Below are 26,942 nucleotides of genomic sequence, written 5' to 3' on the forward strand. Positions count from 1 at the left end.
AAATAAATTCCAGATTTAGTTTTTGACAGTACAAGGGGGAGAAAATACTTGCAAAATGAAAACTGCATTGACTTGGAAAAGATCATGAATTACTGTCTGAGTCAACATAGGAAGACATAAACATGTAAAATTATGCTTTTAAAGTAGGCGTGGGAATGTGAGAAATGACAAGTGAAGCAAAAATAATTACCAAAGATTACAGAAATTCAGTGCTTAAGTTTAACATACTGTAGCAAGACACATGCAGATGGCATCTCTTAAAATGATAAATGTTGGAGATTGTGTGAGCATGAAGTCATGCGAGAACTTATGAAAGGTTTCTAGATGATGAATTAAGCAGTAGTCTGTTGCAGCAAATAAGTGGCATATTTATGACTGTAATGTGGATTAAATTTGAAAAGGAGATTAGGGGTTGACGGTCTGAGAGGAGAGTGCCAACTAGACACAGACAGATGGAAATATTTAAACAGAGGTAGTGTGTATGGGAGGGTCTGTAAGATTACATCAAGGAGTTTAGGATGTGCTGGGAGCTATATGGAGTGTGTTATCCCAGGCCGAGCCGAGGATGTCTCCCATGACCTGCGTACCAGCATGTAGCTACTCCCAGCATAAACACCATACACCTAATACAATACATTATGATAACCCAGACAGCACATACAAAGTCTTACAAAATGAAGTACTGATTTACAGGTCCACATTTCTCCCACAGTAAAACACTTCCAAGTCTCCATGAGTCAAAAACCTGTTAGTGAGTACAAAACCATGAATCATGACACTCTGCAGTGACACTTTGTGTACTGGGCCTCAGCTAAGCGTTCAAGATTGCATGGTATGGTTCATTGCTATTAACTGTGTACAGTTGGGAAGAATTTGGGGGCCTGGTTGCAAAGATTAGTGAGGTCGGGAACAATTGGGGTACAATTAATCCTAAAGTTGTCGGATTGGGTTGAGATCAGGATTCTGTGCAGGCCAGTCTGGCTGGACAAAAAAAAAACCCTTTTTTTATGGACCTTGTCTTGTGCATAGGGGCATCGTCATGTGAAAACAGGAAAGGGCCTTCCCAAAAAGTTGCCACAAAGTTAGTACTCTATATCCTTGATGTTCCACTTCCACGTTCTGGTTTGCTATGTGGAGTAGCCAGACTCCCTCCATGTGCTTGGGAGGCGGGTCTGGCAAAGCGAGACTACAAAGTTAGAAGCACAGAAATGTGATTGAATTGATTGTAGCATTAATATTGATTTGCTAAACGAGAAGTAACACAAATTATGAAAATCAGCACAAGACTAAAATTACACCTGTCCTCTTAAAAGTGTGCATTTAACATTTACAAGAGCCATATCCTAGGCCTACAGTTCATAAAACAAGGACCAGGAGCATAATAAGGAGAAAAATATACAGGTTATATATTCATTTCTTATTGTGTTAAACTGTTAGGCTATAGGCTACCTCAGAGATGCATTTGATTTGATGGATCACTTTTATAAAATAAAGTTGATTATAGTCTACTGCTGTCAAACCCCAAATGACAAATTGATCTTTGAGACCGCTAGTATTTTACATTCATTGTTAGGGATTTGGCGCCATCGTGCGGCAAGTAGAGGCAAGACTGGCCACCCTTACGTAATACATCCATGCTACGTACTTGACGTAAAATACGAAAGTGGGGAGGAAGTTGACCACACATCCAAGTTGTCTGCTGTTGTCTACCTTCTCTGAGCAAAACAAGACTCGTGGAGAATGGCAGACGGTGGAGTTGACGAGCTATCGCAGCTTGAATATTTGTCTTTGGTGTCTAAGGTCTGCACGGAGCTTGACAACCATCTGGGAATAAGTGACAAAGATTTAGGTGCGTATTTCGAGGCCGAGAACTGCCGATCAAATCGAAATATCCCAACTAGCTAGCTAGCTAACTAGCGAGCTTATGCTAAGTAGCTAGCTAGCTGTTGTTAGCTAGCTAGCCACAGTGTTTGTTATCTGTAGACAGGCATGTTTATTTTCCGGACTGTTGCCATGCACAACGTAACGTTAATTAACGTGAAATGTGTAGCTAGGCTTGTAGTAAGTGCTCAACATTGCAAGAATCGTTTTCGTTTCAACGTTAGTTAAGCTAATAGGAGTTAGCTGTAAATGTCCTGTTCATTTGTAACGTTCATTTGTTCATTGTTGCAGCTGAATTTGTCATCGACCTTGCTGAAAAACAGCCGACCTTTGATGGATTCAAAGCTCTTTTGCTTCAAAATGGAGCCGAATTCACAGTAAGTTCAACGCGAAATGCTAGCTAGCTATATTAAGCAAATAGTCGTTAACGTTACGTTACTTGGTAACTAGCTAACTGTGTTGTCTTCTGTTTGTTGTTTATCGTAGGATTCTCTCATTGGTAATTTGCTCAGGCTCATTCAGACTATGCGACCTCCATCCAAGTCATCTACGAGTAAAGGTAAGTAAATGTAGCTAACCGTTGAGCTGCCAAAGTAACGTTATTATTTGAATTTAGTTTGTAACTAACTAAACTGACTAACTATTAAAAATGGGATTGGGTCCTGCTTTGGTTTAACTCTACTCAGAGCTAAAAAAAAAAAGCATATACTTGGGGGACTTTTCCCCAAAATACTGTGTATTTTGTACTTGTATGCTGTCTATTATTGTACTGTGCAACTGCTACATATCTCTAGTTTCCTTGTACAATGTCACATAGTGTTATTTCATACATTTCTCCTATTGGGATTAATCAAAACTGCAATTAATTTATAACTGTCCTTTATCAGCCTCTGAGGCTTTGGTCAAGCCGAAGACAGAAAAGGATAAGTTGAAGGAGCTGTTTCCTGCACTGTGTAGACCAAATGATCCAGTGCCAAAGGTACGTTTCTTTAACACATTTGTAGGGGGGTATTTGTTTGACTTGTAACCATTAATGCAAAACAAGATCCTGACATGTTGACTGATTTTTTTTAATTTCTTAATAACACTTAATGCACAAAATTAAACAAAAAGAGACAGGAGGTACATCTCAGTTCTCTTAAATTGCATAGCTTCTCTGTGATTCCTCCCCGATGCTCGCTCCTCGGGGCAGAAATAAGAGCTTTGAGACGGCCTTCACGAAGGAGGAGCAGAACAACTTCCGGCTCAGCAGAGGAGCCATCAAATAAGAGACATGAGATGCACCTAATGTGTACAGCCTTTGCTGACATGTTTTTCATTTTGATGTGTATTCTTAAAGTTAGAAAAAGGTGTTGTGTACCTGTGACGACCAACATGCCTGTAGCATAATGCCGTTTTACAGAAATTAATTTGATAAGAAAACTAAACAAAGATGTTAACCAGTGAAAGTTGAATGGTACTGTACTGTGCTGCTAACTGTTTTTGTGCAATTGACTTTCTCAGAAGCTATTAGATGAAGATGATGTGAAGGTAGCAGCTGATGCCATGAAAGAGCTGGAGATGTTTATGCCCAGTGTCAGTGGGACAGACTCCAAAAGCAGCAAGAGCAGGTAAGATGACTATGGACACCCGTCACATTTTTATTTCCATATCCTTGAAATGGATGTAAGTGATGTTTGCTTTGTTAAATATAGGAAACAAAAAGACCACAACCTGCAAATATGCACTTCTATTGTTAAGTTTGTGTGAATTAAAATAAAAAAAAATTAACAATTACATGTGAACGGTGGCTTGTGAAGTTTACTTTATTGTACTTTTCCCACTCATTTTTACAGGTCAGAAAAGAGCAGACGCCACAGCAGAAGTCGAAGCAGAGAAAGAGACAGGCACAGAGATCGTGATAGAGATCGGGACAGAGATCGGGAGAAGGACAGGAAGAGGCGGCATCGCTCAAGGTCCAGGTCTCGCTCCAGAGACCGTGATCGGCACCGAGATGGAGACAGAGACAAAGATCGTGGCAAAAGAAGAGACAAATCTTCCCGTTGGTCTGAGCGCTCACCTAGCCCCAAAAAAGACCAAGACAAAGACTCTGACCGCTGGAAGGACAAACATGTGGACCGGCCACCACCAGAGGAACCTTCGGTTGGGGACATATACAATGGCAAAGTCACCAGTATTATGCAGTTTGGATGCTTTGTTCAGCTGGAGGGATTAAGGTTAGTATTAAGTCACCAAAGTGCCATTAATACAACTTTAGCTTAGCCTACTGGTTACTAAAGAAACAATCTTTTTTTTTTTTTTTTTTTTTTTTTTCCCCAATTATCAATTCTGTAAATTGAATGAAACTCTTCAGGTCTGTGCTCCGGTTGCATATGCAGTCCTATGACATTTACATGGAGCATAAGTGACCAGGAAGGAGCTGTATTTTTCAGTGTGTTATTCCGCGAGTAAAGTTAACCATTTAGTTGTTTTCTGTATGTAGGAAACGATGGGAGGGTTTGGTCCACATTTCCGAGCTGCGTAGAGAGGGCCGTGTGGCCAACGTGGCTGATGTTGTCAGCAAAGGCCAAAGAGTCAAGATCAAGGTTCTCTCATTCACCGGCTCTAAGACAAGCCTCAGTATGAAGGTATGAAGAACGGACAACAACGTATTGAACAGATTTATGTCAAGTTAGTCTGAAGTAGAATAATTTGTGGGTTTACAGATTTCCTTGTGTGACCCAGGTTGGAAAATTTAGATTTTGATAGCACCCATGGTACTTTATTAATTAAATGATTTAAAAGATTTGTGTCTGTGTGTTCAATTTATTCTGATATTCCATTTATATCAGAGCAGGTAATTGTTTGAGCCAGTTAGTCAAACAAAATTTACTTAATTAGTGATTTAAGCTTCTCTGAATTTCCCATTAAGAGATATTTGGAGAGTGTATTTGGAAATATTAAATTCAGTCATCATGGGATCTTCTCTCAGGGTAGACTGACTGTTTTCCCCCTGAATTGTCAGCATGTAAATGGTCTAATTTTTTTTCCTCCTCTCTTTGCCAGGATGTGGACCAGGAGACAGGAGAAGACCTGAACCCCAACAGGAGGAGGAACGTAGGCCCAGACGGAGGGGATGAGATCTCCATGAGAAACCCCGACCGGCCGAGCAACCTGAACCTGGGACACCCCCCTGAGCTGGAGCAGGACGACACCTTGGAGCGCAAGAGGCTCACCAAAATTTCGGACCCAGAGAAGTGGGAGATCAAACAGGTGGGTCTATAGAGTATGGATTTCTGCACACATTTAAGTTTTCAGAAGAGGCTTTGAGGAAAACACTGAATCCCTTTGTGGGTTTATTTTATTTATTTATTTATTTTATCACATGCTAGTCTCGCATTGCCAGACCTATCTCCACAGCACAGCCAAGGAGGGTCTGGCTAGTCCACAAGATTCTGGGATGGGAGAAAAACGTGCTCTGGTTTATTAGCATTTCTTTAAAACAATCACAATCGTTGCGGGCGGTGCTAAGCGCCGGACAGAGCTGCGGTGCCTCTGCAAAATAGCCTCGGGAAGGAACTTGTTTTGGTGGAACATGGGTACGTTTAGTCGTGCGACAGAAAACTCAGATTGGAAAGATAGTCAGGCTAGCTGTCTGTATTTACCCTGCAGAGAGCTGAGGAGTAGTTAACCATAGTCCTCAGAAATCAACCAGAGTTTAGAACGCCAACACAAAGAAAGCAGAAGGTGAGGGACATCCGGCCGAAAATAAAGGACATCCGGCGGAACCTATAGCGGCACCGGAACAATCCCGTTAAATGAAACATTGTCTATATAGACTAATCACATGCCAATTCTCATGCTCATGTTTGTCTTTAGATGATTGCTGCCAACGTCTTGTCCAAAGAAGAGTTCCCTGATTTTGATGACGAGACAGGCATCCTTCCTAAAGTTGATGATGAAGAGGGTAAGAAGTCGAGCACTACGATTTATAACCACATACCTGTAAAACTAATGCCATTTGCATCAGCATGCTAACACACTAAACTAAACTAGGGAACATTATACCTGCTGATCAGCAAGTTAGCATGCCAGTGTTAGCATTTATGAAAATGGCTCGCTTTATGAAATATGACTTGTGGACTGTTTGCTGATTGATCTTGTTCACTGCCATTCAGATGAAGATTTGGAAATTGAGCTGGTTGAAGAGGAGCCCCCGTTCCTGAGGGGACACACCAAACAAAGCATGGACATGAGCCCTGTCAAGATTGTCAAGGTACTTTGTTTGTGTGTTCTCACATATTTTGCTAAATACACGGGGGAGACTACACAAGAACTAAATTGTGTACTTTTGACACCGTTTCTGTGTGACTTAAGGAGGATGTTGTAATATGTAGTTTTATTTCAGGATGGATTTCCATGGATGGATGGATGGCTGAAATATTTAGTAGATAATTTGTTCATTGACTGAGAAGCTGTTCAGCACACATTTTCAGTTAATGTAAATATATATAAGATCATAATATATCTAAGCAGCATGGTCTTGTGTTTCCCTCTGCCCATAGAATCCAGATGGCTCTCTGTCTCAAGCGGCCATGATGCAGAGCGCTCTGGCTAAGGAGAGACGAGAGTTGAAGCAGGCTGCACGAGAGGCAGAGATGGACTCCATCCCCATGGGGTTGAATAAACACTGGGTCGACCCGCTGCCAGATGGTAAGAAATCAATTAGATGTGCGCATTGTTATTTCTAAACCACAGATGTTGATGCTGAAGTACAATTGCTCAAATCCTAGTGTCTGCAATAAAAACATGTGTCAGCTTGAAATTTGCATACTGATCCCCCTCACCTCTGTCTTCAGAGTTTTATCTTTGCTCTTGGCATAATCCAGTTTGGAAAACAATCTGTGCGTTTGCATATCTTTATCAAAATCGAGCACAGACATGAGACTTGCTGAACGATGGCAGACAGCACCCCCTCAGGCTTGCCAGTACTGGACATGGTTATCTGGTTTCCTGCAGCCCCATATCTGGCCGGATGGAATAGTCTTGCCATGGTCCAGTGTTCTTGTATCCCCTCCATGGCCCTAGGTGGTCTAGGCACTTGCCAAGTGTGGGCATTATCCTGCAATAACCATGCAGATCTCGACATAGCTACTGATGCGATGAGATTTTAGTTGTGCTAAATGCAGTTTTTCTTCATTATCGAGCACACTTCTACTTCTCTTTCACAGTTGATGGTAGGCAGATTGCAGCTAACATGAGAGGCATTGGCATGATGCCTAATGATATCCCAGAGTGGAAGAAGCATGCTTTTGGAGGCAACAAGGCCTCTTATGGAAAGAAGACCCAAATGTCCATCCTGGAGCAGAGGGAGAGCCTGCCTATCTACAAGCTGAAGGAGCAGCTCATTCAGGTTTGTCACAGTTTAAAAACAGATTTAGTTGTATGATTCACATGGGAGATTATAAATGATTTTGATTAGGTTCTGTTGAAAATGTAATTATCCTTAAACAAGCAGAAACAAGTTGATACTTAAGTGTGTTCTTGCTTTGGGATGTGTTAAATGGAAACATCTGCAAAATGCAAATTACCAGATTTCTTAAATTTTGTTTGATATGCTTTTTATTCTGGTGCTGCTTAAGTTTGATCTCAAACAACCCTTTACAGAAATATGTTGTTTTTTTACCCATGTTAGTTTTAATCTTTTCTAAACCAAGACAAAATGCAAAAGGGGGAATGGCGGCGACTCAAGTGACAGTTTGTAACATTTGCTCTCTGTGTTTACCTGTCACAGGCTGTCCATGACAACCAGATCCTGATTGTGATTGGAGAGACGGGGTCTGGTAAGACCACGCAGATCACTCAGTACCTGGCGGAGGCAGGCTACACCACCAGGGGGAAGATTGGCTGTACGCAGCCCCGTCGTGTAGCCGCAATGTCAGTGGCCAAGAGAGTCTCCGAGGAGTATGGTTGCTGTCTAGGCCAAGAGGTGAGCGCTTCATCATTTGTCTTCACATTTGATGATGATGGTAAAATCTAAAAATGTATATATTTTGGAATTATTTAGTTAAATCTCTAAAGGGCTAATATAGATATTTTTTGGTCTAGGTGGGTTACACCATCCGTTTTGAGGACTGTACTAGCCCCGAGACGGTGATCAAGTACATGACGGACGGTATGCTGTTGAGAGAGTGTCTGATCGACTCTGAATTGGGCCAGTACGCCATTATCATGTTGGATGAAGCTCACGAGAGGACAATCCACACTGATGTTCTATTTGGTTTGCTCAAGAAGGTAAGCAAGATGAGCAGAGGCTTTTGTGTTCATACATTCAGGGGAAAAAAGTTGGGTGACTTGGGTGTCCGTAAAAGAGACACTAAGTATTTTTTTTTTTCTTCTTTTTTTTTTTTCTTTCTCAGACTGTACAGAAACGAACAGACATGAAACTGATTGTAACATCAGCCACATTGGACGCCGTGAAGTTCTCTCAGTATTTCTACGAAGCGCCCATCTTCACCATCCCAGGAAGAACTTACCCAGTAGAGGTTCTCTACACCAAAGAACCTGAGACGGACTACCTGGATGCCAGTCTCATCACAGTCATGCAAATTCATCTGACCGAACCTCCAGGTATGATTTTAGACAAGACTGATGTCTTCAGTAGACCCAAACCTCAGTCCACGTCAAAATCCACCCTTCCCTTGTCTCTGTCCAGGTGACGTCCTGGTGTTTCTGACTGGACAGGAAGAGATCGACACCGCTTGTGAGATCTTGTACGAGAGAATGAAGTCACTGGGGCCTGATGTTCCCGAGCTGATTATTCTTCCAGTTTATTCTGCCCTGCCCAGTGAGATGCAGACAAGAATCTTTGACCCGGCTCCCCCAGGCAGCAGAAAGGTGCCTATATTTAACAGTACAGTACAGTTATGCTGCTTCTACAAATGATTATCTTGGTTATCTTTCAGCACTACTTATATAAATGGTCATTGTTTTGGTATGAAATGTCCTGTAATATAATCAGTAAATAGTCTTGTGTTATAGCTTCTAATGTTGTCCCATTGGATCAACTTTTTTTTCTTTTCTTGTTTTTAGTTTTACAACTATAGTCTTACAAAAGCCACTTTACTGGCCGACACTGGCATTTCTAAAACGATGTGGTAAAATGTAACAGAAATAGGCCCATGCTGAGTTTAATAGGCAGAGCATTTTTTTATGTGGAATAATCATTATTCTTTCCCTTAAGGTGGTCATTGCCACCAACATTGCAGAAACCTCACTGACCATCGATGGAATCTATTATGTGGTGGACCCTGGTTTTGTCAAGCAAAAAGTGTACAACTCAAAGACTGGCATTGACCAGCTGGTTGTGACGCCTATCTCACAGGTACTATATTTATGATATTGCAGGAGAAGATATATCCTGATATTTCAGCATGATGTAATTAAAGCCGTTGCCGAGCTTACTGAATTATTTTTAAAATGTCAATTTCAGGCCCAGGCCAAGCAGAGGGCAGGTCGAGCTGGCAGAACAGGCCCAGGGAAGTGTTACAGGCTCTACACCGAGAGAGCCTACAGAGACGAGATGCTGACCACCAACGTGCCTGAGATCCAGAGAACCAACTTGGCCAGCACTGTGCTGTCTCTGAAGGTAAAACAGTCTCTCAGCAACCAAGGTTACTTCTTATCTTACCCAGAATGTGTGTATTTAGGATGAGCACCAGGTAGAAACGTAGCTTAGATGTCAAAGGAATGGATCGTGGCTGTATACGGAGCAGAAACTTAAAGGCAGAATATCGCCTCCTATCCCATAACTGACTCTGCAATGTTCTGCAAAGATGCTGCATTAGACATGGAGGCCCATATTTTAACGATCTAAGCGCACAGCGTGAAGCGCACGGCGCAGATGCATTTAGGGCGTGTCCAAATCCACTTTTGCTAGTTTAACGGCGGAAAAAAGGGTCCGTGCGCTGGGCGCCTGGTTCAAAACGGTTGTACTTGGTGTCTTAATTAATTCATAGGTGTGTTTTGGGCGTAACATGCAATAAACCAATCGGAGTGTCATCTCCCATTCCCTTTAAAAGCCAGTTGCGTTTGTACCTTGGCACATTGCTATTATGATGGCAGATTTGCACCGTAATATTTTTATATAGTTACTTTATGTCGCGTTAATTGAAACATATAGTTACAACTAATTGAAGCATCTTATCTAATTTCCCCATTCTCATTTGTCAAAGTAATCGTTTTAAGATTTTAGTTAATCAAAGACAATTCATCTCTCTTGTATACAGGTTTGCAATGCAGTAGCATTTAAGTATTGTAGAAAATTAAGGACCAAAAGTTGCAGCTGAACTTTCTCAGCCTTAAACTTAAGCTTTTTTAATTAATATTATGAACATAATGCATTGCCATCATCTTTCATCTTTTATTTATGTTCCGCCCACCAGGCCATGGGCATCAATGACCTCCTGTCTTTTGACTTCATGGACGCTCCTCCCATGGAGACTCTGATCACAGCCATGGAGCAGCTCTACACTCTGGGAGCCCTGGATGATGAAGGCTTACTCACACGGCTGGGCAGAAGGGTGAGTTATGCTTTTATGTGTTGGTTTCCCTCAGCTGCGAAGATGAAGAGAATCAATCTACATCCAATTACATGCATGTACTTTGTAGTTTGTTTGAAATATTTATGCTTCAGTGTGTGGTTGCTTTTGTTTTTTTCTATTATAACCTTCACTTCCCTCTTGTCTTTATAAGCATTGCCCCAATAATTGTTATTGTTTCTTCTCCCTGCATCTGTCTTCTAGATGGCGGAGTTTCCTCTGGAGCCCATGCTGTGTAAGATGTTGATCATGTCCGTCCATCTGGGCTGCAGTGAAGAGATGCTCACCATCGTGTCAATGCTGTCGGTGCAGAACGTCTTCTACAGGCCCAAGGTATGTCCGCCACCAAACCTTGTAGTAAATATGACTTTGAAGCGTTTTCTGAGTGGGCAGTTTTCTAATATATAAAACCTATAACCACAAGACATGGGGTGTATTAGATGAACACCACAGTCAGCTGATACCTTAACACCCCCATGTCTTGTTTTTATGCATCTGTCTGAATGTCTCTTTGTGACTGTAGCCTTGTCAAATAACATTTTCTGTAACCCTTGTGTAACAGACAAAGTATTATTTTATCTTATATTTCAAGACCTGGGTCAAACTTCATTATGATCGTGGTATTTTTGTTTGTTTTGTTTTTCAATTAGACATACAACATTACTGTGTCACAGTTAATGAAAACTTATGAATGGATTTTTGAAAAGCTTATTTTCTCTGTCAAAAAAAACAAACAACTTTAATTTATTAATTGCTGTCTCCTGGTTTTTGCAAAAGATATGTCCAGGCAGTTTTGAATTTCCATTGCATTTGATTACATTTTCAAAATTATATTTTAGTGTATTTATCATGACCGTGACAGTTTGACCCCTCATCTTTTGATTTAACTTTTCCCAGAGTAAAGATCCAATCACAGTGGCTCATTTGTTTATTTATTTTTCTTCTTGTGTTAAAGGACAAGCAGGCCTTGGCCGACCAGAAGAAGGCAAAGTTTCATCAACCTGAGGGCGATCACTTGACCCTGCTGGCGGTTTACAACTCCTGGAAGAACAACAAGTTCTCCAACCCCTGGTGTTATGAGAACTTCATCCAGGCTCGCTCCCTGCGCAGAGCCCAGGACATCCGCAAACAGATGCTGGGTATCATGGACAGGTATAATTGTTAAGATGTCAAGGCAGAACAACAATACATGTTTGCAACTGAGTCTGAAATAACACCAATATCTGTCTGGTTGCTCATGATCCTCCAACATGCTCTCTCTTCTCTTCAGACATAAACTGGATGTGGTATCTTGTGGCAAAGCCACAGTACGGGTCCAGAAAGCCATCTGCAGTGGCTTCTTCAGGAATGCAGCTAAAAAGGATCCTCAAGAAGGCTACCGGACCCTTATAGACCAGCAAGTTGTATACATCCACCCCTCCAGCGCTCTGTTCAACCGCCAGCCTGAGTGGTACGACAAAACCTCAGTTCAACCTTTTTAGCAGTTAAACAAGAAATAAATGTTTATCATAGTTAATTTCTAAAATGTGACATCCTGCCTCTCTTATCCTCAGGGTTGTGTACCATGAGTTGGTGCTGACCACCAAGGAGTACATGCGGGAGGTGACCACCATCGACCCTCGCTGGCTGGTGGAGTTTTCACCAGCCTTCTTCAAAGTGTCCGACCCCACGCGCCTCAGCAAGCAGAAGAAACAACAGCGCCTCGAGCCTCTGTACAACCGTTACGAGGAGCCCAACGCTTGGAGAATCTCTCGTGCCTTCAGACGCCGTTGATATGCGTGACATCACCCATACAGAACAACGTTTTGACAGTCATGATGGAGTCGGATGCATCGTCCTGCACCATCTAGTGGTTGAAGTTTTTAGCATCCCAACTCAACTTCAAGCTGTTTTCACTTCTCTTTTTAAATGTGTACACGTTGTACATTTTCCCTCAGAAGTTCCTACAATATGGTAATTTTAGTGTCATTATTTTAGGAAAACCCGGAGCTTATTTGCTTTTCATAGCACTAATAAAGGAACAATCAGATCCAAATCTGTTGTTTCGACAACAGTTTTATAGATAATCTTCTGAGGAGATTCTGAAAAACAGTGGACTATTTATTTTGACTGTAAATTGTAATAGCATAATGTTATGCCAAAATATGACCTGATGGGACCATTATGGAGTCTTTATGTTTCACTAGTCAATACTCGTCAGAGCATAAGGGTTGAACGATTGTTTGATAGATTTTGTACTTTAGCATGGACAGCTTTCACTCGTCTGTGTATCTGAGACTGTTGCTTTACTTTACTTGCCAGTGAAACTATAAAAATATGTCCTCCAATAAATGCAAATTTTTCTTACTCCTGTTGGATTGTGTTGTGAACTTTTAATTTGATGGAAATGTGCAGTACTACATTAGTGCTTGGAGATTGGTGTTGTCTGTTACCTAAGCCACAAATAGAAACAAAAAAATCTAACTTAGACATTTGACTGGGAAGATTTTAAAAATGACAAGAAATGCAACCCTTGGAACAGTCTTAAACTGGACGTAATAGGTTTAATATATAACCCTAATATGTTGTGGTACTTTCTATGGATGTAGTAAATGTACTCGTAAATGTACCGTATAGCGTTATTTCAGAATCATACTATTATGACTGGTTTATAATAAGTAATGCATTAATGTGTAATCATCACTATTAAAGGTGGGACTATATATACACACGCACACACACTTCTGGGTAGCTTATCCATAATACATAATTTATTAGTTGGTTTGTATTTGTATTGATCTGAATCTGCAAAGTAACTAGTAACTAATCAAATAAATATAGTTGTGTAAAAAGAACAATATTTGCCTCCAAAATGTACTGGACTACAGGGCTGGACTGGCCATCTGGCATACCGGGCATTTTCCCGGTGGGCCGACGCACTCTTGGGCCGAATCACTGATATAAATAGGCTTTTTCAATTTTTTTGGCCGGGCTGGCCCATAAAAAAATCACAGCGGCCCATTGGTTAGTTTTCTTTATTGGCACTGGCCTGACCCAATCAAATCCAGGGACCCCCCTTCCCCAGGCCGCAAATTTACGAATCCCACCATGGCCACGCCTCCCGGCCCTGGGACACGAGCTGTAATAGTTATGCTGGAAGTTTAGCATCCACCGTTAAAATGGACAAACGACCACTAAAGTGCAGGGGAGGTGCAGAGAAATTTCGGACATGTTTGGGGCTGTAGTAGCTGCTTCAACATCAGCATAACCTTAAGCCGAGGAGAGAGAAGAGAGAAACAGAATCATGACAGGGGAGAAGCCGCGAGGAGGAGGAGGGGACCGGGCCACGGGAGCGAGTGAGGAAAAGATAGTAGGCTAGCTAGAGGACGATGTGGTAAGGAGTAGGCAAATTAACTCAGGAAGGGAGGGAGGTGTGTGTGTGTGTGTGTGTGTGTGTGTGTGTGTGTGTGTGTGTGTGTGTGTGTGTGTGTGTGTGCGTGTGTGTGTGTGTGCGTGCGCGTGCGTGTCACATCGTAACGATAACAAGCAGTTTGTCTGTAACATTAAAGTTAGTGGCTGTCAGGTAACCTAACTGTTTAAGCTTACATTGAAAATGCTAGCGGTTAGCCTGTTGGGTAGCTGAAAAGTCTGTGATCTATAAAGTATTGATACAAGCATCAGTGTTCCTTAAAATGCTTAATTAGCTTCTCTTGTATTGGTGCTCTTTTCCAGGGCATATACTACTCTCAGCTTTATTGTAGCTTTTGGGAAGGGTTAGTTATGGTTATTGTATTTAGCAGACGCTTTTGTCCAAAGCGACAAAATATGAAACTTACAATAGTTAAAATTAAATTTAAAGTTGCTAAGCCAATATTAAGCAAAATAGTAATAATAACAATAATGACAATACAATATCAAATATCAATAATAAAAATATATATAAAAATACCATAAATATACAAATCATAACTCTAAGAATGAATTAATTATTTAAGCGTAAGATCAACAGATAAGTCTTGATACCCCTCTTGAAGGATCCAAAACTATCACATGAACGCTGAACACTAGGCAACTCATATAATAGCATGCACGTATATTTTAACACTAGGCAACTCATATCATAGCATGCACGTATATTTTAACACTAGGCAACTCATATCATAGCATGCACGTATATTTTAACACTAGGCAACTCATATCATAGCATGCACGTATATTTTAACACTAGGCAACTCATATAATAGCATGCACGCATATTTTAACACTAGGCAACTCATATAATAGCATGCACGTATATTTTAACACTAGGCAACTCATATCATAGCATGCACGTATATTTTAACACTAGGCAACTCATATCATAGCATGCACGTATATTTTAACACTAGGCAACTCATATCATAGCATGCACGTATATTTTAGGAGGACTGTCTGCAGGGAATGTGTCTGACCAATCACGGTGGGTGTGGGCCGCCTGGGCCAAAAATGCCAGGGCCGATTTTTTTGTCCCAGTCCAGCCCTGCTGGACTATAAGTATTAGGTAACATTGGGGCATCCTGGTAGCTCACCTGTTTGAGAGTGCCCCCCAAACCGTACCAAGACTCAGTCCTTACCGCAGTGGTCCAGGTTCAAGTCTGACCCGTGGCTCTTTGCTGCATGTCATCCCCCCTCTCTCTCTCTCCCATCCATGCATACAGCTGTCCTATCAATAAAATGCAAAAAAATTTTTAGAATAATTTCTTTTATAAATAAATTAAGTATTATCAAAGTCAACGTCTCTTTATTAGTCTCCCAAAGGAGAAATTCGTTTTGGACAGAGAGAAATTGCTGCAAGAGTAACATAGACACACATCAAACACATGGTTAAAACAGTTAGACATTGAACATGTAGGCTACTCAAGTAGCTGTGCAAAATTACAAGTTACCATTTTCTAAAAAGGCAGTATAAACAAAATGTATCCATTTGGAAATATAAATATCCTTAAAATTCCATTGTAAAAATGCAGTAATTCCTTCAGTCCTATCAATACATTCAGTCACAAATTTACATTAATAGAATTCGTGGTCATACATTCATTGCTGCTCATTTATGAGCTTAACTGCGAGAGGAACAAATGAGTGCTTATATCTATTATATTTGCAGAGAGGAACCCTGTACCTCTTTCCTGAGTTCAATAGCTCAAACTCCGAAAACAACACATGAGAGTTATCAGATAGGATGATCTTAGCCTGCCTGATTGTTGCATGATTAAAAAGCTCCTGCAGGTTGAGGGGTGCAGGTGTTCCCATAATTTTGCCTGCCGTTTTAACCAAATTAAAAATCTGCGTCTTGGATTTAACTGTCAAATTTCCAAACCAGCTGATTATACCATACCGAAGAATTGACTCTATTGTTGCTCTATAGAAGATTAACATGATATTTGTACAGACCCCAAACACTCTAAGTCTGCGTAAAAATTTTTTTAGCATGAAATGGAAAAACTCAAGCGAAATACTAAGTACCTCAAAATTGTACTCAATGCACCACCTGGCTCATTCCCACCACTAAGGTTTTACTGGTTTTACTGTGTAAACGGTAATGTGTTATCTGCCTGTTGACCGGTAGGGGGCAGCAGCAGCACTTAAACACTGTCGTTGGCGCTTTAACTAAAGAAGGAGAAGAAGAACCCTTTCCTGGTCCGGTCAAAATAAATACAGAGAAATGGCTACTTTAGACGAAATAAAGCGTCTTGAATATTTATCTTTGGTGTCAAAGGTGTGCACGGAGTTGGAGAATCATCTAGGAATAAGCGAAAAAGATCTGGGTAACGTTACGCTACATGACAACATTGTTTTTTTCATCTACAGAGCTAGCTAACTAACTGTTTCAACGTCTAGCTATATTAGCATGCAGCTTAACAACAGTTGATGTTTTGCAGCTGAATTTATCATCAGCCTGGCCGAAAAACACCCAACATTTGAGGATTTCAAAGCAGCTCTGTTAAAAAATGGAGCAGATTTTACAGTAAGCGTGCTAACAAACACCTTCAATTTCGTTTGTTGCGGTTGCATTGTATTTACACCAATGCTTTTTTTTTTTTAAGGACACCTTTGTTGGTAACTTACATAGACTTATTCAAACCATGCGAGCCCCACCATCTACAAGTAAAGGTACAGAGACTTTTTAATTCATTTTATGTAACAATACCTTGTGTTTTCCAGCTATGGGTCCACTGATAAATGATCTCTTCTCTGTTGTGTATGACAGCTCATCAGCCAACACGTGAGGACAAGCTGAAAGAGAAATTTCCTGCCTTATGTAAACCAGATGATCCTGTGTGGATGGTAAGGCTCATTCAAAAGGGTGTCTACAAGTACTTAAAAAGTCTTAAATTAAATTGTATAAGTTGTAGGCTTTAAAAAGTCATTAAATAGTCTGAGATTTGTGAGGTCTTAATTGCCACAAACATTTTATTTAAATTAATTTGTCCATCTTTTAATTTATTATTGTCAAAATGGGTCAAGCTGTTTTCTGTGCAAATCCACATTTCTGTTGTAACTAATCTTTAAACTTACCACTGTCTTATGTAGAGCAACCTGACTCACTCTAATAACCATATTCCTACATAAAAGCAACCTCTTCACGGGACCACATATATACTTCATACTTACCTGCAATACTTTAAAATGTCTTTTAAAAAGCATTATATTTGAGTGTCTGATACCTGTAGACACCCTGAAAAAGGATGGCAGACAATTAAAACATTCTTCTCTCAATTATATTTAAACTTTTTGGAGCTTCTGGCAAACCTCTAAAGAAAAATACAACTCTTTGTCAGTGGGAGAAGTTTACAGTTTATAGTTTTTATGGACTAAGTTTTTCACTAATTATTACCTCTTCATCAGTTTCAACCACGCCACACAGATAAAGATGATCAGCAGGTTGCAGCAGCAGCCATGAAGGAGCTGGAGATGCTCATGCCTAACTTCTGTGGAACAAGCTCCGATAATGGGTAAAAAAAAATGTCCCAAAAGTAGACACCTGCCACTTAGAAAAGAAGCTGATAGAACAAGAGAGTTTATGATATATTTTAAAATTGAATCGTCTCTTTATAACTGACTGGAGTAAAAATCGGACTTGTCTTTTTCTTATTTGCTCCTCAGAAATTTGCCCAGTGACAGAAGTCGAGACACAGACAGGCAGACTGGATGTCAGCAAATTCGCCCTCGCTCAAGATCAAGAGATCGGGAAGGAGAAACAAACCCTAAGCCCAAAAGGAAACGAGTGTCTCGCTGGAGTGACCATCCACCCAGCCCTCGCAGAGACGATGACAACAACAACAACAACAGCAGCAGCAACAACAAGAAGGATAACAGAGACTCTAACTGTTTGCGTGATAGACTTGTGGATCGCCCTCCGCCAGAGGAGCCTGTTGTGGGCGACATCTACAATGGCAAAATCAGCAGTATTATGCAATTTGGATGTTTTGTGCAGCTAGAGGGCCTCAGGTCAGTCACAGAAATGGTGTCTTGACAGCCATGCCACCAACTTGTTTTGATGTTTTGTATCCCAGGATTTCAGTGTTGCTTATTTGTCTTGAGTCTACTTCTAAATATTTCAATATTTCTCCCTTTTGCACTCACATTTCGGTGTTTTCTATATAATGTTCTGCTGTGTGCACCCTGATCATCCTGACCTGTAGTATGAAAATGTTATTTTCTGCAGGAAACGCTGGGAAGGCCTGGTGCACATCTCAGAACTGCGCAAAGAAGGACGTATAGCCAATGTGGCTGACGTGGTCACCAAAGGCCAAAAGGTGAAGGTCAAAGTGCTGTCATTCACTGGAACCAAAGCCAGCCTCAGCATGAAGGTGAGTCATGTAGCCGTCATACAACCATACAGCCCGGGAGAGGGACAGTCGTTTGTACGTTGCTCCGCAAGGAAACGAGAGAAATCCATTGACCATAATGAAAACAGTCTGACAGTAAGATGTGTGCACATAATGTGTGAAAAGATGCAATCCTCTCACACTTTCCTCTTTCTCTTGTTTCCCAACAGCAGTAAAAGTAACCAGTTGATTAAAATAAAGGAGATACTAAATACCCACCTTAAAATGTTGACTCATAAAAACAATAGTATTTGTTGCTATTGATTAGTTAGTTATTGTAGGTGGATCATAAATCATGCATTTTCTCCCACTTTTAGACAATGACTTGAAATCAAACGTAACTTTGACGGTTACAATGCATACAACATGTCAAAATGTTGAAGTACTCCATACATTTATTTGCAAAAACAGTAACATCCAATATAATAATTGGTTTCTCAAATGTTGGCTAGAAATGAATGGTCAATGGTTTACATGTTGCCAGGATGTCAACCAAGAGACGGGGGAGGACCTGAACCCCAACCGGAGAAGAAACCTGGACACTGCAGTCGGAGACGAGGCCATGAGGAACCCCGACCGCCCTGTTGAAGCCAGCATTGTGGAACTGGAGGAAAACCCAACCGAACGCAAACGGCTTTCCAAGATAACTGACCTTGAAAAATGGGAAATTAAACAGGTATTCATCAAACTCATTCATGTAAAATGGATTAATTTAAGTAAGGCTGATGTCTTCCTTGGCTATGTTTATAACCATTCTGATAAAAAAACAACATATTCTCCCATTCAGATGATTGCAGCCAACGTACTTCCTAAAGAAGAATTCCCAGAATTTGACGAGGAGACGGGAATCCTTCCTAAAATAGATGATGATGAAGGTAAAACTTTACGCTTTATTCTTACGTTTTATTTGCTAAAAAATTAATAAAGTAACGTTGCAGGACAATGTCTCTTTTTCCTCCACAGATGTAGAATTAGAGATTGATCTAGTGGAAGAGGAACCACCATTCCTGAGGGGACAGACTAAATGGAGCACGACCATGAGCCCAGTCAAAATAGTAAAGGTATACATTCAGACTTGTTGTTTGGGGGTGTGGGTAGATCTGTGCGGATCATACTTAATATCTGTTTAAATAAAATCTCATGGAACTGAGTTGTAACTCCCTCACATTCTTTGTGTGTATGTTTTACACTAACATAAAATAATTGATTTGCGTCACAACAACCTCTGGATATTGGATACTACAATTATGTAGTTGAAGTTAAACCAACACCGGATGAAACAAGATTTTCAGGGTTTTTTAAATGACTCTTTTAAGCTTTCAAAAATCCCTGTCCAAAGCTCAATATTTTACCAATAAACAACCTCCAAATTTATAGTTAGGAATATGCAGCACCAAGGAAAAAAACTTGCCCTCTTTTGTCCTCTGCCTCACATCCTTAATTCCCCCTATGGACAAATAAAAAGTTCTGGATGAGAGAAAACCCACAATGACTCACTCCGAGCAGTGTAAATTCTTCATTATACTTTATTCTAGTATCTGTATCTCTATTCATAAAGGTTGGAATATACAATCTAAAAACACAGACAAACACACAAACCCTAACCGCAGCTATAGAAAAGAAAATTAGAATTAGAATTAGAGCAGCTAATACTCTCCTTGCCTGTAGATGGTGCACATCGGCACATAGCCATCTGCACTGCTACCAACACCTGCTGCTGTTACTGTTATTGCCAGCAGGTGGCGTAGTTGGATGATGTTGAGGATTTATTTTAAATAAAGTGCATTAGATACCTGGAAGTATTTAGTTTCTTCTATCATCCTACCAATAATTGTTTCCATTTTTGTCCATCAGAATCCAGACGGCTCCCTCTCCCAAGCAGCCATGATGCAGAGCGCTCTTGCGAAGGAGAGGAGAGAGCTGAAGCAGGCGGCTCGCGCGGCAGAGTTGGACGCCATCCCTACGGGTCTCCACAAGAACTGGATAGACCCCATGCCTGATTGTAAGGACCTGAGAATACACCTCTGTAATGCTCCAGCCCTCACTTTATAAATGAGGCTGTGACACCCTGACTGTGTGATTATTTATTTTATTATTTTTTTTTTCAAGCATCAGTGGAACAAACGTTCAACCGTAAATTAATGATAGGACAAAGTCAATCTATGTTGTGTCAGAAAATGAAATATAACCATCTGTCTTGTGCCAGGCCTATTACACTGTTACATTGTTACCACGGCATGACTGGAGATGATTATCTAGCTGCCCCCATGAGTTTACGCTGGCACACAGAGTCATAATGCACTGTGACTCTGCACTCTGTAGCCCGAGGGGAGATCGGAGGCTTCACGAGTTCCTTCCAGTCCTGGTCACTACTTCTGACTCATGATAGCACGTTCGTTATCATTGCAGTTAATCTAGATTAAACAAAATAGTAGGATCTTGCCGGAACTTTACATTAGTCCTTGTTCCTCTCCTGTACAGATGAAGGAAGGCAGATTGCTGCCAACATGAGAGGCATCGGCGCTATGCCTGTCGATCTTCCAGAGTGGAAAAGACAAGCCTTCGGAGGGAACCAGGTGTCATATGGCAAGAAGACCGAACTGTCTATCCTGCAGCAGAGAGAGAGTCTGCCTATTTACAAGCTTAAGGCAGAGCTTGTTCAGGTACGAGCAGTGGAGAGATGATAGGAAAACTGAATGAGAAAGGGGGACTTATGAATGATGTCTAAAAGGTGTAAATCCCAAAATTACAACATATATATACAGTACAGGCCAAAAGTTTGGACACACCTTCTCATTCAAATGCGTTTCCTTTTTATTTTCATGACTATTTACATTGTAGATTCTCACTGAAGGCATCAAAACTATGAATGAGCACATATGGAATTATGTACTTAACTAAAAGTGTGAAATAACTGAAAACATGTCTTATATTTTAGATTCTTCAAAGTAGCCACCCTTTGCTTTTTTTATTAATAAGGGAAAAAATTCCACTAATTAACCCTGACAAGGCACACCTGTGAAGTGAAAACCATTTCAGGTGACTACCTCATGAAGCTCATTGAGAGAACACCAAGGGTTTGCAGAGTTATCAAAAAAAGCAAAGGGTGGCTACTTTGAAGAATCTAAAATATAAGACATGTTTTCAGTTATTTCACACTTTTTTGTTAAGTACATAATTCCATATGTGTTCATTCATAGTTTTGATGCCTTGAGTGAGAATCTACAATGTAAATAGTCATGAAAATAAAGAAACACATTGAATGAGAAGGTGTGTCCAAACTTTTGGCCATCTACCCACTGAGCCATCAATGCACCTAATGCAATGCAAATAATCCCGGGCTGAATGGATGCACCTTAATATCTTACCAGTTAATTCTTCTTCTTGACAGGCTGTCCACGATAATCAGATCTTGATCGTAGTTGGAGAGACGGGGTCTGGTAAGACCACGCAGATCACTCAGTACCTGGCGGAGGCAGGCTACACCTCCCGGGGGAAGATTGGCTGTACGCAGCCCCGTCGTGTAGCCGCCATGTCAGTGGCCAAGAGAGTCTCCGAGGAGTATGGTTGCTGTCTAGGCCAAGAAGTGAGTGATCCTTTTTAATATGTACAAGAATTTATTACTGAGAGCCTTTCCTCTCATTTATTTTTTTTTAACCTTCATTTTAGGTGGGTTACACGATTCGTTTTGAGGACTGCACCAGTACTGAGACAGTAATCAAGTACATGACCCATGGTATGCTGCAAAGGGAGTGTCTGCTGGACCCAGACATGAGTCAGTATTCCCTCATTATGCTCGACGAGGCCCACGAGAGAACAATCCACACCGACGTGCTCTTTGGCCTTCTCAAGAAGGTATTCTACAAACTCATACAATGTTTTCCAAAAACAGTAAATTCATAGCAACAACACTTTCTCATACAACGACCTCCTCTGTCTCTTTTTAGACGATACAGAAACGCAAAGACATGAAACTTATCGTGTCCTCTGCTACACTGGACGCCGTGAAGTTCTCCCAGTATTTTTACGAAGCGCCCATCTTCACCATCCCAGGAAGGACTTTCCCAGTGGAGGTTCTCTACACCAAAGAACCTGAGACAGACTACATGGATGCCGGTCTCATTACTGTTATGCAGATCCATCTAACCGAGCCCCCAGGTACGGTTGCGTCACAAACCGGTTTCCTTACACCATCTTGAATTTCAAGTCCCAGGGACAAGTGGTGATTATTTTAAGGCGTTTTATACTTACTTTAAACCTTAAACATTAATTTTCTCCCTGTTCTTAATCCAGGTGACGTCCTGGTGTTTCTGACTGGACAGGAAGAGATCGACACCGCCTGTGAGATCTTGTACGAGAGAATGAAGTCACTGGGGCCGAACGTTCCCGAGCTGATTATTCTTCCAGTTTACTCCGCGCTGCCCAGTGAGATGCAGACAAGAATCTTTGACCCTGCACCCCTAGGCAGCAGAAAGGTAATACACTCTACTGGATAAGATTAAAGCTGTTGGGTTGTTGGGGGCATTTTTAGAGCCAGACACCAGTTCTTTTACTTGTTCTTTAAGTTCCAAAATAACACTTGTCTTTGCTGAATTAAGGTACATTTTACTATGGGATTCGGTGGCTTTTGATTAGTATTTTAATCTAAAGCTCAGCACAGAACAAATTATTCACCTCAAAGAGTAATTCATTTCTGATCTTCTCATTTTTTTCCCCTCACTGCTTACCACCAGGTCATCATTGCCACAAACATTGCTGAGACGTCTCTCACTATTGATGGAATCTACTACGTGGTGGACCCTGGCTTTGTTAAACAGATTGTGTATAATTCCAAGTCGGGCATCGACCAGCTTGTGGTGACTCCAATATCACAGGTATATCCACTTTAACCCTCCCACCCCCACCCCCATTATTGGTAATGATTTGATTGAAAGACTCGAGAGAATCCTTTTTTAAAAACTCCTTGATGTGTTTTCAGGCCCAGGCCAAGCAGAGGTCGGGTCGAGCCGGCAGAACGGGCCCAGGGAAGTGTTACAGGCTCTACACCGAGAGAGCCTACCGAGACGAGATGCTGACCACCAACGTCCCTGAGATCCAGAGAACCAACTTGGCCAGCACTGTGCTGTCTCTGAAGGTAATTTACTGACCCTTCTAACACCTCTATTAATCAGTTTCCATTAGTGCTGTCAGTTAAACGCGTTTTTAATGGCATTAACGCAAACCCATTTTAATGGCGTCAATTTTTTATCGCAAGATTTACGTTCTTTTTAGCCTAGCAAACTTTGTAGTTTTTTTCACATGCTGTTGCAACAACTAGTAACGTTAAAAAACTACAACACCACACCGGATCTAGCTAGACCGGAAACAGAACAACAGGCACGCTGCACACACTTGTTTGGGCTTGCGAGCCGGCCAAAGAGTAGCAGGCTAATGTTAGGTTTTGAGTGGGTGGCGAGCGCAAGACGCCGAAATGGATGCCAATAAGATTCTGAATGGAAAGTTTACTTTTAAAAAGTTACCAAATGGTTCCTTTGACAAGACCAAAGTGATCTGTGTGTTTTGTCGTTGTGAACTGAGCTATCATCGCAGCACGTCCATTCTGAAATACCACCTGATGATGGCCAAGCACACAGCTGATGCAAATTCTCCCCCCTTGTCAAATCCAGGCGACAAAGCAAGCTGATCCACTTTTCCATCTTGATAAGAGCAGTAAAATGAGAAAAAAATAATGGGACAAAAAAAACATCAAGGGACATTTAGAATAAATACAAATGTGTGATTAATTAACTATGACATAACTATGACATTAATGCGATTTAAAAAAATATATATATATATTTTAATCGTTTGACAGCACTAGTTTCCCTCTGCCTAACTGCTTTTTGGGATTGTCCAAAACATTTGAAGGGTGAAACCTAGTGATTAAAGGATTTTCAATCTGAACACAATTCATGACTCTGTTGCCCAGTTATTATCATATTCTTTTAGGCATTACCATTACAAAAACTGTGATTTTCAATCTTTTCCATTTTCAGGACAAACAGGCCCAGGCCATGGGCAGAAATGACCTCCTGGTTTTCCTTCATGGACCCTCCACCCATGCTGGACTGTGATCACAGCCATGGAGAACAACAAGTTCTGGGACCCCTGGATGATGAAGGCTTACATCCAAGCCCACTCCTTGGGCAGAAGGGTGAGGAGATACGCAAGCAGATGATGAGCATCATGGATATTGCTGTATTTACTTGTATAATCTGTGCAAGTGTGTTTGAATGACCAACTGAGAAATACCTAGAATACATTTGTCCACTGTGTTTCAAGATCTCTGTTTAGGCATTTTGGTTTGAAATTATGCATAATGTATTTGAATTTGATTCAGAACCTGTCTAAAATGGTTCAGATATTTTTCCCTGGAGCCCAAACATAAGATGTTGATCATGTTGTCCATCTGGGCTGCAATTTGACTAGATGTTTCACCATCGTGTCAATAGACCAATTGCAGAACATCTTTTACAGACCAAAGGTATATTCCTTAGACACAAGTTAGACGTGGTATCCTGTGGACCACATTAGACTAGACTTACTTCTATAACATGAACTAGTGCTGTCAGTTAAACACGTTTATTAACGGCGTTAACGCAAACCCATTGACCAAGGTGGTGTACCTCCACCCCTCCAGCACGCTCTTCAACCGCCAGCCAGAATTAACGTCCTGATTTTGGCTTAGCAAATTTGTAGAATTTTTTTATCTGTTGCAACAACTAGTAATTTCAAGAAAATCCCACAATCATTATTTAGGATCTAACTTAGACCGGAAACAGAACAACAGGTATGGATGTGTTATATGGATTTCTGTGAATTAAAATATGTATGTTGTGTCTCTGTTTTAACATTTACTGATGATTTGTCCTGTTTTTCTTTTCTTTCGTCCTGTTTTACTCTGTTTTATAAAGTAAATTTTAAAAGTGTGCCAAATGGTATCTTTTGTCCAAGACCAAATTGAATTTGTGTTTTGTCCAAATGGACTAGAGATGGAAACGCCCATTAGGAAATACCACCTTTTTTCGTGTACTGCAGTACATGTTCATCAAATGTGCATTGTCCTGAAATAATAAAATAAAAATAAATAAAATGATCACTGAAATGTACATGAAAATGAATAAACTCAGTTCATTTATCAAGTAAAATTAAAAGAAGTGTTCACTGACTGCAGCTTTTTAGTGATGTATTGTTGATGAAAATAATCTTTTAGTTGCAGCCCTGAGTTAATCAATATTAACTGTATTTTTTTGTCCCTGTTATACTTCCTGCAGGCTTGTGTACCACGAGTTGGTGCTGACCACCAAGGAGTACATGCGGGAGGTGACCACCATCGACCCTCGCTGGCTGGTGGAGTTTGCGCCGGCTTTCTACAGAGTTGCCGATCCCACGCGCCTCAGCAGGCAGAAGAGACAACAGAAACTGGAATTCAATCCTTCCATTTTCAGGACAAACAGCCTGGAGAATCTGACCAGTTTAAAAGACAAAGATCTCCTGTGCTTCACGCTTTTATACCAGGCGAACAAACGTCGTTGGGCATACTGACTAAGAAAGACAATTAAACCTTAATTATTACACAGCTTTGTTGAATACTTGATTCTGATTGGTCAATCACAGCATTCGACAATCTGTTATTTCTGTATAGCAGACTGCTGCCATGGACAGAGTTTTGATTATAGATCTATGAAAATCTGTTTTTAAATCAATATTTTGTGTCAAATTATTGATTTCTTTAGTAAGTAGCTGTGCCAGGGATTATCCGTTACTTAATTGTTATATTGGAAATGTGTAGATGTAGAAACATTGCAGCAATGTATTTAAATTATGTCAGTAAGAATGATTTTTGCCGTGATAGCTATGTTACTATGATCAAGTGTTAACACTGCAGTTGGTCAACGTTTTCTATATTGTATTTTCGATTAAATATTTAACATGGGTGATTGAGATCTTTTCTTTCTGTCTTTTAAATTGCAATCTTGAACACTGGGTGTACTTTTATTTGCTCCTGCCTTCTAATTATCACATCTTGTCTGCATGTAAATGGGTAAATATGGAACATTTGTTAAATATGTGTGCAAAGTATTAGGGCCAAATGCTGTTTCAGGTAAAGGAATAGTTTGATATTTTTGAAAAATGTAGCTTCTTTACTTTTTGTCTGTGCAGTGAATATGAGGCTGGCAGTCTTTATTCCAAGCTAAGGTTACCGGCTGCTGGCTGTAGCTTCATATTTACCGCCCAGACATGAGAGAGGTATGTTTTGATTTAACTCTTGGTAAGAAAGCAAATAACATTTCCTGAAATGACGAATGTTCGTATAAACGGCCTGAGCAGCTGAGTCACATAATTAATTTGGTTTGTTTGTTTATGTTTACCATAATCCTCGCTCATAAATTGGGGGGGAGGGGAAGCGGACTAGGTAAAGCATACCCACATGTGCCTTATAACGAAAACACAGGAAAGATTAGTCTGGATTTCAGTTAGGATATTATTATGGGTATTTATTAAGCGATCTCTTCAACCACAGTCATGTTTATTGATTGAATAGGCCTCAGATGTGAGAATGCAGCTCTTAAAAACAGAACAATCCCTATGCATG

At 40.7% G+C, this 26,942-nt stretch overlaps 2 protein-coding genes across 2 annotated transcripts; both read left to right on the top strand.

The window, feature by feature from the left end:
* Positions 1-1,639: 1,639 nt before the first annotated feature.
* On the top strand, positions 1,640-12,814 carry LOC114547649 (ATP-dependent RNA helicase DHX8). Its single transcript, XM_028566921.1, has 23 exons — positions 1,640-1,849; positions 2,173-2,258; positions 2,368-2,440; positions 2,769-2,860; positions 3,385-3,491; positions 3,717-4,097; positions 4,364-4,508; positions 4,927-5,133; positions 5,740-5,827; positions 6,039-6,136; positions 6,426-6,573; positions 7,092-7,273; positions 7,655-7,849; positions 7,969-8,154; positions 8,280-8,490; positions 8,576-8,757; positions 9,104-9,244; positions 9,353-9,508; positions 10,305-10,442; positions 10,665-10,793; positions 11,416-11,612; positions 11,731-11,910; positions 12,014-12,814. Exons 1-23 carry the CDS (start codon positions 1,741-1,743, stop codon positions 12,231-12,233), a joined length of 3,651 nt encoding a protein of 1,216 aa, XP_028422722.1. The 5' UTR covers positions 1,640-1,740; the 3' UTR covers positions 12,234-12,814.
* Positions 12,815-16,040: 3,226 nt separating this feature from the next.
* On the top strand, positions 16,041-25,891 carry LOC114548548 (ATP-dependent RNA helicase DHX8-like). Its single transcript, XM_028568533.1, has 20 exons — positions 16,041-16,243; positions 16,358-16,443; positions 16,523-16,589; positions 16,687-16,763; positions 17,325-17,431; positions 17,583-17,927; positions 18,145-18,289; positions 18,792-18,983; positions 19,095-19,182; positions 19,271-19,368; positions 20,162-20,309; positions 20,789-20,970; positions 21,699-21,893; positions 21,977-22,162; positions 22,255-22,465; positions 22,601-22,782; positions 23,041-23,181; positions 23,286-23,441; positions 24,343-24,416; positions 25,621-25,891. The coding sequence occupies exons 1-20, from the start codon at positions 16,141-16,143 to the stop codon at positions 25,889-25,891; spliced, it is 3,054 nt and encodes a 1,017-aa protein (XP_028424334.1). The 5' UTR covers positions 16,041-16,140.
* The last annotated feature ends 1,051 nt before the right edge of the window (positions 25,892-26,942 follow it).

This window comes from Perca flavescens, chromosome 21 (assembly GCF_004354835.1).
Source record: "Perca flavescens isolate YP-PL-M2 chromosome 21, PFLA_1.0, whole genome shotgun sequence".
Taxonomy (NCBI): Eukaryota; Metazoa; Chordata; class Actinopteri; order Perciformes; family Percidae; genus Perca; species Perca flavescens.

Bases quoted from the DNA above. Each gene is read 5' to 3' on its own strand.
- LOC114547649 (XM_028566921.1), top strand. From the start codon at position 1,741: ATGGCAGACGGTGGAGTTGACGAGCTATCGCAGCTTGAATATTTGTCT. The intron at 4,509-4,926 runs GTATGAAGAACG...TCTCTTTGCCAG, and splicing joins AGACAAGCCTCAGTATGAAG to GATGTGGACCAGGAGACAGG. The intron at 11,613-11,730 runs GTATAATTGTTA...TCTTCTCTTCAG, and splicing joins ATGCTGGGTATCATGGACAG to ACATAAACTGGATGTGGTAT.
- LOC114548548 (XM_028568533.1), top strand. From the start codon at position 16,141: ATGGCTACTTTAGACGAAATAAAGCGTCTTGAATATTTATCTTTGGTG. The intron at 19,183-19,270 runs GTAAAACTTTAC...TTTCCTCCACAG, and splicing joins TAAAATAGATGATGATGAAG to ATGTAGAATTAGAGATTGAT. The intron at 23,182-23,285 runs GTATATCCACTT...ATGTGTTTTCAG, and splicing joins TGGTGACTCCAATATCACAG to GCCCAGGCCAAGCAGAGGTC.